This window comes from Rutilus rutilus (assembly GCF_951802725.1).
Source record: "Rutilus rutilus genome assembly, chromosome: 15".
NCBI lineage: Eukaryota > Metazoa > Chordata > Actinopteri > Cypriniformes > Leuciscidae > Rutilus > Rutilus rutilus.
This window is the reverse complement of record NC_140220.1, coordinates 30,490,455-30,501,640: the sequence shown is the minus strand read 5'-3', so window position 1 is coordinate 30,501,640 and position 11,186 is coordinate 30,490,455. Positions and strand designations below refer to the sequence as shown.

The 11,186-nt window shown below is 38.0% G+C and overlaps 1 protein-coding gene across 5 annotated transcripts; it reads right to left on the bottom strand.

The window, feature by feature from the left end:
* Positions 1–1,010: 1,010 nt before the first annotated feature.
* LOC311305259 (leukocyte elastase inhibitor-like) lies at positions 1,011–11,186 on the bottom strand. Of its 5 annotated transcripts, none has more exons than XM_084432853.1 (8): positions 10,972–11,186; positions 4,095–4,201; positions 3,690–3,871; positions 2,901–3,038; positions 2,646–2,763; positions 2,383–2,525; positions 2,031–2,198; positions 1,012–1,932 (listed from the first exon to the last, which is right to left on the bottom strand). In XM_084432853.1, exons 3-8 carry the CDS (start codon positions 3,855–3,857, stop codon positions 1,525–1,527), a joined length of 1,143 nt encoding a protein of 380 aa, XP_084288979.1. In that variant the 5' UTR covers positions 3,858–3,871; positions 4,095–4,201; positions 10,972–11,186; the 3' UTR covers positions 1,012–1,524. The 5 variants fall into 5 exon arrangements, with proteins under 5 accessions (XP_084288978.1, XP_084288979.1, XP_084288981.1 ...); XM_084432855.1 differs by having other exon boundaries at positions 4,095–4,144; positions 10,972–11,173; XM_084432854.1 differs by having other exon boundaries at positions 4,095–4,214; positions 10,972–11,153.

Here is an 11,186-nt window from a genome sequence, read left to right as displayed (position 1 = left end):
CAGTGATGAAGCCAATCAGTGTATGGGGATGATTAGGAGGCCATGATGGACAGAGGCCAAGGGGCAAATTTGGCCAGGATGCCGGGGTTACACCCCTACTCTTTTTCGAAGGACATCCTGGGATTTTTAATGACCACAGAGAGTCAGGACCTCGGTTTTACGTCTCATCCGAAGGACGATATGACAATAGTATACAGTGTATCACTGTATAAAATGATATGATCAATAAGTCATGACAACATGTTTTTACATTAACTTATCAAAAGCAATTTTTAAGCAATTAAAATTTTTTCAAAAGATTAAACTTATTTTTAAACCAGTTTAATGTAATTTAAGATGAAATGACATGCATATAAGGTGATTGTATACCATACTTAAAAATTTAAGGTACCAACTTTTTTTTTTTTTTTTTTTGCAGTGTAATAATAATTATGTTATGGATAATGCAGACACAGGAGAGGAAGGTGGATGGTGAACAGTGGTTTATTGAATAACAAAGGTGCAGGGATGAGGTGAGCAGGGTAGTGGAGTCCAAAGGGTTTTGGCGGAGACACAGAGGGAAGGGAGACGTGAAGAGACGGGAAGAGTCCACATACATCAAACGAGGTAGGACAATGAACTGTGGTGAGGAGTGTGCATTTGTAGTGGCAGTGATGAGGGTGATGATGATGTGTAGGTGTGTATGATTGGAGATGACGTGCAGGTGAGGACCAGGAGGGATGCTGGGAAGTGTAGTGCAGAGGATGGTGACTAGGTGTAAATTTGACAAATGACTGTGATGTGAAAAAACATTGATATATTATCTTGAAGTGTATTACATAATGTATGTGTGTGTAAATATATATATATATATATATATGTTATATAATGTTAGTATTTCTTTCCCTCTATAATTTAGCTGAATAAAGAAGCATTGCATTAATGCTTTACAATAATAAGAATCACCATGGAAATGAAAAAACAAAACAAAATGCTGAACAAAAAATGCTTTTTTTGTTAAAAGTAAAAAATTTTTGGTGTGAATGTATTTAATGATCCATTTCCATTCAGTGTAACTAACACTTAGAAAGCAGCAGTGGTATGATTTACAGAAACAGGTTCTCTCACTTTGCGTAATGCAAATTTGAATCCAGTGCAGTCGGAAAATCTGATTGACTTCCGAAGTTCAAAAAGCGGTATTAGAGAATGTGTTGATTTAGTGTGTGTTTCAGCTGTATTATCCATTTTTTAGCAAACAGAAACATCAGCCAGCTTAATGACTGTATTTTGATTTACTTTTTGTCTCGGCTAAAAGAACAAAACAATACTGTAATAGTCTTAAAAGCATTATCAAAAATGTGTTGAAAATGTATTGCATTGTGAGCCATAATTTTCCATATAAAGTGGTCATTTCTAAATGTGTGTATTGCAAGTAAATCCATCTTTGTGTTGTGGTGCTTCCTCTTAAAAACCGAAAACACAAGATGTGAATTATTTAATAGTATTTATTGTTTATATTTTGGTGTTAAGATAACCATCACAAATTTAAGATGATCCTCTGAATCTGCCAAAGAAGAGGATGCTGTTGGTGGGGTTGTGCCTGATGTAGAATAAGAACGGGTGATCTGCCATGAAGTGCTCTTCTCGAAGCATACAGAAGTTCGCAATGCCTGCTGTAGCTGCTGCCGCCTCTGTGCCTTCTTCATTCACATCAACAAATGCCTTGTGGGCCACTGCTGAAATGAAGAGGCCACCCTGACTGCTCATGCCTGTCAGATCAGCCTTTGCTCCCTGGAAAACAGAAGTCATCCCCATCCCCATCAATGTTTCTGCTAAGGAGCTCTCAACCTCCAGTTTGAACTTTGGCAAATGGACTATGATATCTGTCTGGGTGTCCATATTGTTTCTGTTGGTCCATTCATGAAGCTTGTCAAGGGTCAACTCACTCTCCAGCTGTCAAACACACATATACAAAATAATACTGTTGAGTCTCTGAACATACAAGACACCAAATATAATCAAGAAGATCAGTACAAAAGCATTTTGACAACCTTCAGAAGAGGGTCAGAGCCATCCTGAGTTTCCTCAGGAAGAAGGATCAACATGCTGAGCTCCTCCTTTACGTATGGCAACTCCAGCACTTGCAAGCGGTGCTCATAGATGTAGTTGAAGGGGAACTTTTTCTTCTGGTTCATCATTTGCACTGGTTGGCTCTCATTCTGATAAAAGACAGATACATGTGCAAATGAAAGAGTGAACTGGAAGAATATGACTCTCTGTCAAGTAGGTATGATGTAGTACATCAAGTGTAAGGATGTACCACTGCTGTTGTACAATATTTTGCAAACAGACTTTGATTTTGATTCAGCACAGAAATGTTTCTGTGTTAAATAAGAATTGCACCTGGTTTATTTTAAATGGCATTTCTTTAGTGTCTTGAGCATTAAATCTCTGCAGCCAGTTCCCTTTGAAGTAGATGGCATTAACCAGAGCTAGTCTGGTCATTCCAGTCACTATTCCTGGTTTGAGAAGATCTCTGATTTTATCTGAAAAACACAAGTTTGTGTTTCTGACTTCACATCTGTGACTTTTTAAAAAGGTTTTCTAGCAACAGGTCTAAACGGATTATTTTATCCAAAATAGAATAGAATAACTGTTCTTCTCACTCTCAGTCTGCTCTTCCACCCATTTGTTAATGAGCTGTCTTGACTTATCCGATGCTCCAATGAAGTCCACAGCCTGAAGGTCAGCGTGGTACAGCTTCAAGGTGGACTCCAAATACTCCTGCAGGACACATGACAACACATTCAGCAAAAAAAGAGGCCTCAAGAAAGACCTTGAGATTAGAAACTTAAATAATAATGTTACATATCTTGGATTAGCCTCAAAATGTCTCATTGTTAAAGGTAGAATGGACTCACAGGTAAGAAGCTGAAGGTTTTCTCTCCATAAAGGCGGTTGGCCAGTTTGAGGATGTAGGAGGCTGATGGACTGTTGATCGATGAGGTGAGGGTCTCAAAATGAGAGTGAACATCAGAGACAGAACTGAAAGACAAAACCTGCACAGAGAAATACTTTTTAGAGAAATAAAACAAAAACATGCCTGTGGAAAGACTAAGCTAAATATGCACTGAAGAGCCTGTTCTGAGCACATTTATTTAAAGGAATCAAACTAAATCAAGGATTTCATATCATTTTCATTGAAGTTTGTGGTCCGTTGTCAAGCCAGGAATGTATTATCTAAATGAGTCTGTAATTAAAACAAATATATGCAACATGCTGAGGGTAGGCACAAGTTGGCCTTTGTGGCTAAAATCTGGAACATTTTATTCTAGGTCCATTTTAGTTGTTTTTTCTTTAGTATTTTGAGGCAAGCTTCTTCTAAAAGAGCCACTGGTGGAGAGTGAGAGAGCAGCTGTTATCATTTGTACATTCATTCTCATTTCATAACTGTGTGCCATTGTTTGAATATGATAAATGCATCTCTGTACTAAGCTCAAACAATGAGCAAGTGTTTAATCTTATGACATCTGGGCCTCACCCCATTTTTTCAGTCATAGGGTTGGTTTTCTCTTTCTTGTTTTGGGTTGTGTTTTGTTTTCAAGCAGGATTTCCAAATCACCGATTTTGTGTAAAAACTTCACAATTACAAAAATTCATTGGAAACCCTCACAGCCCTTGCTTGGTCTCCTGCCGCCTATACATCCTACCTTTGCCATTTCTTTGGATGTGTCTCCTCGGGCTCCTAAGTAGACCATGCTGAGCGCTGCGCTGATGCTCAATGGGGAAAAGAACATGTTTCCCTCGGCGTTGCTCGCGCTCAGAGCCCGATAGAGATCCAGAGCGAAGAGACTGTTAGCACGAGCGACACCCTCCATGACTGATGATGATACTGCAAAAAGAGCCCAAGTATTATTCCTTTTGAATAATGTCCGGAATATCATTCCATACGTTACAATAGCGCTTCTGACAAAACAATTAGCCTACGAGTCAGATAATCTGTCAGGGAAACGAAGTCGTACCTTAGTGTTCATTACTATGGGAAACAAAACTGCAGTTCTGTGCGCCGTATTTTTAGACACACATGTGTATTGATTAAGTAACCTATTACTTACATTTAATGAAAGATGCTTGTCCCAAACGTACGTCTGTGTGAGAGAGAAACCTGCCCCAGAGTCATGCGATATAAATGATCAGCAACGCCCATAATGAGCAGAAAAAACTAGAGAAGCAAACTGCAGAAGTTAGACATAACAGGTGAGTCAGTCTCACACTCACCCGCCCTTTTATGACCTTCTCATGTGCTTCCCTTATTTTACTGCAAGATTTCCAGCCAAGATCAAAAGTGAATAAAACATTTGTTGGAATGGTTGTGTGCTTTCTTTGGAGAGAGACAGAAAGAGAGCGAGGGCGAGAGCGAGTGAGAGAGTGGACAATAGGAGATATACTTTATGTTTTGTCAGCAACACAGCGCAGATGCATTCAATGAATGTGACTATGTGAATGCTCTGGACTAATCAGTTGAACTTTGTGCATAAAGGCTGAGTCACACAGTTGGATCAGAGGTTCTGCGCAATAAAACCGTCAAAAGGCCTTTCACAATAGCCGTGTTAGTCAGAAATGCTTCTTCTGTCTAGTGTTTTTCAGCCTATCATTTTTTATTGATCTACTGGGCATAGACTATTGATTTATTCAGGATACCCGAGGTTTCTACCTTAAGAGATAACACCAATCATTTGGCAGGATAAGGAATTATGAATGAAAGAGTTGACCTCACTATTAATGCACATTAAGTAGCCTACAGATTGAACAACTGAAAATTGGACATTGCTTTGTTAACTTAAGGTTGGACCTATAGCCTACACATACACACACACACAAACACACACACACAGACACACACACACACACACACATTCTTGTAGATCTCTTTTTGTAGATCAACATTCATTGACACAATACTATCTCTAGCTCCTTACCTTAACCCATACCTAACTAACTGCCTAACCCGAACCCTTACCCTAAACATATACCCTTAATAAAAGTCTTTACCTTCAAACCGGCCTTTAAAGGGGTCTCAGAATAGTTTGGGATCAGTAAGACTATGTTTTTGAAAGAAGAAGGCTATCATCTCGGCTCAAAGCTACATTTATTTATATATGCCTATACTGTAGCCTATATAAACAGTATAAACAGTGATAATGTGTCTTCAGTTTCACATGCATGATCCTTCAGAAACCATTCTAATATGCTGATTTGGTGCTCAATAAACATTTCTTATTATAAATATTGAAAACCGTTGTGCTGCTGAATGTTTTTGTTTAGTCTTTTTGAGGATTGATAAACAGAAAAAGTTCAAAATAACAGCAATTAGATGAAATAGAAATTTCACTTTTTATCAATTTAATGCGACCTTGCTGAATTAAACTATTAATTTCTATAATTTTTTTATCTTAACCTACATTATTCAGCAATTATACAGTCTACTAAACAAAACAGCTGAAAACCCTTTAATTGTGAACAATAATTATTTTTAAGAGCTGAGTAGACGGAGTACTGTCATTTAAATATATAGCCTACATATTTAATATGCAAAGTAGTGAATTGGGTGCACACTGCACAGAATGCTTGAGGACTCAACAGCAGCACATAAATTAGCCTACAGTGTAGGAAAATCAATTACAAGGGATTAGGCTTGCTGCGGTAGTCAGTGTTACCGGTGTTACCGATGCTCAGCCGAAACACCGATTACAACACTTGCCCATCACGGCACCGCCCCCCCACAATCTCTTCTCTTCCACTTAATTCTCCAACGCTGTTGACGTAGTGTAAACAGCGCAGAACTTCTAGGTTCTACGTCAGAGCGCTGCCTCACTATTGATCACGTGAGAGTGAACAGCACCAGGATTCCACAACCTGAATTAACTTACATATGTCCCTGAGTTTCTGAGATGAGAGAAATCAGATGAGAACAAACTGTTGATCAGCTATACAGGTTCCTGGGCTCACAGCCTCAAAAACATATGAATGACCTGACTGTGAATGCATTACCTCTAGCAACCTCCAGTGGCCACTAGCACAAGGTAGTGTCGGCATACCACCATGTACAACGAACCACATCCAACAGGTGTAACCGTTGATGTATAAGAGGAAGCTGTCTGAAAGGCATGTCCAGGTACTAACCCGGATTGTATCCATAAAACATTAAACCACAGCTGCCCAACTCACTGCAGAATTAAATGCGCACTTCGGCTCTCCTGTTTCCACCAAAACAGTTAATCGGGAGCTCCACAGAGTCAATATTCATGGTCAGTGTTTTGGTGTGGAGAAGCACCAAAGAGTCTTAACACCCGCACTGTTGCTGCTCAGAGTGAAAGCACGGGGGGATCAGTGATGGTTTGGGCTGCAATATCATGGCATTCCCTATTGTGATTGATAGCCACTTCTATGCCAAAGAACTATTTTGACCATGTGCACCGAATGGTTCAAACATTGTTCCCTAAAGGGGGTGCTGCTGTGTATCAGCATGGCTTGTGACAGTTGAACATGTCCCATGGCCTGCACAGAAACAAGATCTAAAAAAATTTTAAACACTTTGTGGTATTTTTGAGGAGTGAGTCAGAAAATGTTTTCCTCCACCAGCATCACACAGTGACCTGGCCACTGTTCTGGAAAAAGAATGCTTCGAAATCCCTCTGGCCACTGTTAAGGACTGTCATTCCCAAGGCGAATTGATGCTGTATTGGCCCTTACTAATAAAGTATTGTCTTCTAAAACCAGGTGTTTCCATTTCATTCAGTTTCATCCAACCACTGTAGATGTTTTGAACGCAGACAGACAATCACTCACTCACTCACAAACATACACACACACACACACACACACACACACACACACACACACATACAAACACAAACCATTGCTGCTCTTGAATTACACACAGACAGCAGAGCATTTACTTGGATGTCAAAATGAGGATTAAATAAAAAACTCATCTTGTCAGCACCATGGTTTGCTGTTTCCACACCTGTGTGTGTATGTGTGTGAGTGTGGCCTGGTAAACCCTATATTGGGGTCCCAATGAGGAAAACAGCTTATATATCATACTAAGTGATGTTTTTTGAAAATGTAAAAATGCAGATAGTTTGATGGGTAGGTTTAGGGGTAGTGTTAGAAAACACAATATGTGTGTGTGTGTGTGTGTGTGTGTGTGTGTGTGTGTGTGTGTGTGTGTGTGTGTGTGTGTGTGTGTGTGTGTGTGTGTGTTTGGCATTAATTAGCCATATAGTGTGTCCTCAGAAGTCAGCTAAATATGACAATACTGACTCATTGGGACATCCCAATTAGAAAACTGATTCATAAATAGAGCGACTTGTTGACTGCCTCATCGAATGTAAGTGGAAAACAAATGACATTTTGTAAAGTATCAGTGTAATATTCTAAATATGCAACAATACTGTAATTAAATATGCTTTAATTGAACGAACAGCTGATGTAATGTTGCATTAACAAGCCTGTACATTTAGTATGCCTAATGAATAATGAACTATCAAGATGCATTTGTGTCAATACATGTTTGTGTTTAATCTATTGGTGTAAGTGGAAAGTGCATTGTAGTATGTGCAATTTTACACTGCACGGCATGAGGCAGCTGCAAAAGTGATGGTGTTGATACAAGATCTGAGATTAAATGTTCCCTGGTCCGTCTGAGTACGAGGACAAAATGGCTCCACAAACTTTATTGTCATCATTATTGTCATTTAACAACAGACATCTAGCCTGACATCGTCATACTCAGATTCTAGTCAGAATGTGAATCTGATACTGCTCCATTGGGCTGTGATTATGGGGCGTGTTTCAACCGAACCAGGAAAGAAAATGCCTCTGCACTCAATTGGATAGACCTAAGTTACAAACAATCAGAGCAACGGAGTATGGAGGCAGATTAGTCTCAAATATAAATCACGCAAAAAACATGATTCACAAATGCGTATACAATTTCACATGCATGAAACCTAATTCACGTTCACACAAAAAAAAATCCACGTGCGTGAAAAAAATATATATTTTCACAAAAAGCTATTCACATGGGCAAAATATAAAATACATTTCACAAATGCAAAACACAATTCGTAGATATACAACTGTGCACAAAAACCTTTGAATGTTTAAAATGTATGAGTGTATCCTTGCATTTGAATGTGCAAATCGTCATTCACGTACGAATCGCCTTTATGTGTGTGTGTGTGTGTGTGTGTGTTTGATACTTTCCTGGCAGCATAACACTCGTAACACAGAGCAGTCGTACTCTTTAGCCAATCTTTAAGCTTATCAATCGACCAATCAGTATCACGTGAGGGCGGGCCTACCTACATGTTACGTCATCAGCTTTCGACCAGTTCATGGCTGAGCAGAGGTAAGTGCAGTTAATCGTTCATTTCTGTGTTTAGAAGTTAGAGATCAGTTGAAGCAATAGTTTATTAACTGCTGTTTAGTCCACATGTGAATATAAACATTTATTTTTAGTATTGATGGATTTTCATGTCCTGTCCACCACACATTCAACCTATGATAATGTCTGTAATGACGTGCATATATAGGAGACATGTTTTGATCTGCATATATTATGTAGTTTTATTGTTTCAGATTTCCAAGACAGATGATGTATGAAGTTGCAGACAACTAGTACTGTGATCTTACCATTTCTACTGTAATTCTTTTAAAACAGTCATGTTGCAAGCCATCCATTTTGACAGTTGTTTCAACAAGTGGTTGAAAGTGATGCATTGTTACTGTATTCATTTGTCTCCTGCGGACTATATGTACACGCTTTAGGAATAAAGCCTTGCTATGCATGCATTATTAAATGTTCTTGTAAGAATTAAAAGATTCAGACATAGTTCAATTTGATGTACACATTTTATTAATTTGAAAGTTTCTGAATCCTTTGGGAATAAAATATATAAAATGACTTGATCATGATTAATGTTCCTGTTACATATGAAGATCATGAACTGACAGTCTAAACTGTGAAGCACAATATTCAGTACAGAGAAATATACGTCTCTTCAGGAGTTGTGAGATCCAGTCAGAGTGTACTTTGCTTTTAGCGTATATAAATATAAGTGCAATACATCAAGTGAAAAGTTAACAAATGAATTGTGTTCAGTCCGGTCATCAGTAGACCTCCCTGTTAGGACATATAAGATTTTGTCCTGATATTTAAAGTACTAAAACCCTATAGTACAAGAGGTGCAGACAGAGGACGTGGGAAATTAAGTGATGGTATTTGAATAGAGTTTACTGAGTAATCTTAGTCGCATAATCTTAATTGCCTCTCTATGATAAGTAGCTTTGTCTTATCAGCATAAAATCAGATTTGCCTATTTTACTAGGCAAAGTAAAATTAATGCTTCACAATATTGTCCTGAGACCTTAAGATGACAATAAAAAACCTTATTTAAAAACCTTGCGATGACAATACAACACAAAACATAAGGAAATGCATGTTGAATATATTGCTAACACTCTACAATAAGGTACAATAACTAAGTTAACATTAGTTCATGCATTAAATAACCATGAGCAATACATTTGTTGCTGTGTTTGTTAATCTTTGTTAACGTTAGTTAAAAATACAGCTGTTCATTGTTAGTTTACAGTGCATTTACTAATGTTAACAAGATTTTAATGAAGTAGGCCTATTAGTAAATGTTAACATTAACAAAAAATAATAAAGGCTGTTCACGTGCAGTTCATTATTAGTTCATATTAACTAATGAAACGTTTTAATAAAGTGTTACCAATTAAGACATAAATACAAAAAAAAAAAAAAAGTATAAAAGAGAATAAAGAAACAACATGAATTAAGATGTTCGTGACTGCTATCCAGATGTCACACCAAAGGTGAGTAATCCTGATAAAATGCAGGGAAACAAGTGTTAATAATAATTTAACATCATACACAAATGGCAAAAAACACTGGGTGCTCATTAAAATAGGTCTATTCACTATTTAAAGAACAATCTCGATGGGTATTGACCACAGATGATTGTTTTGCAATCATTAGCGTGATTGTAGCTGTGAGAGCTGTCTGTACCTTCAGCTAAAATACAACAAAACAAGCATCATTCTTCTTCATTTTTGACACGATATGGGACATCTGATTACAACAACACTTGCTTACATCAGTTAATAGTTCATAAACTATTGCTTCAACTGATCTCAAACTTCTTTAACTTCAGTTAACACAGAAATGAACGATTAACTGCAGTTACCTCTGCTCAGCCATTAACTGGTCGAAAGCTGATGACGTAACATGTAGGTAGGCCCGCCCTCACGTGATACTGATTGGTCGATTGATAAGCTTAAATCTGATTGGCTAAAGAGTACGACTTGCCAGGAAAGTCTCAAAAACACACACACACACACACATCTAAGGCGATTCGTACGTGAATGACGATTTGCACATTCAAATGCAAGGATACACTCGTACATACTACATTTTAAACATTCAAAGGTTTTTGTGCACAGTTGTACATCTACGAATTGTGTTTTGCATTTGTGAAATGTATTTTATGAGTATATAATTATATTTTGCGCATGTGAATTGCTTTTTGTGAATATATATTTTTTTTCACGCACGTGGATTTTTTTTGTGTGCACGTGAATTAGGTTTCATGCATGTGAAATTGTATACGCATTTGTGAATCATGTTTTTTTGCGTGAATTATATTTAAGACTAATCTGTTTCCATAAGAAAGTGACGTATGTTTTTCATTCATATTTCCAATCGACAAATGCCTTGATCGCGGTCGATATCTTCTATAACAGACGCGATGGCGGAATCTACACAAGATGTTTTATAAACAAAGTTCGGGAGGATCACGTTCAAATAATCAATCCAATCAACTTGTCATCAAACAATTACCATGTCTAGCCTACCCTATCAGCATGAGAGGAAGCATATATTTATTCACTCTGTCAACTCACCTAACATTCCTTGACAGTTTTCAGCATCCCTCCACTCACTCTCGGCTTGTTCTTCCACAGCCTGGAATACGGGGGGAGTACTTTGGGTTCGGGCCGAATATCGAGCCCAGAGCATAGACAGTAAAAGAAATGTACACAGCGACCCCATAGACTTCAACGGAGAAAAGTGAAGCAAATTAGAAACACTCACTTCCTGATGGCTGAGCGTACTGCGC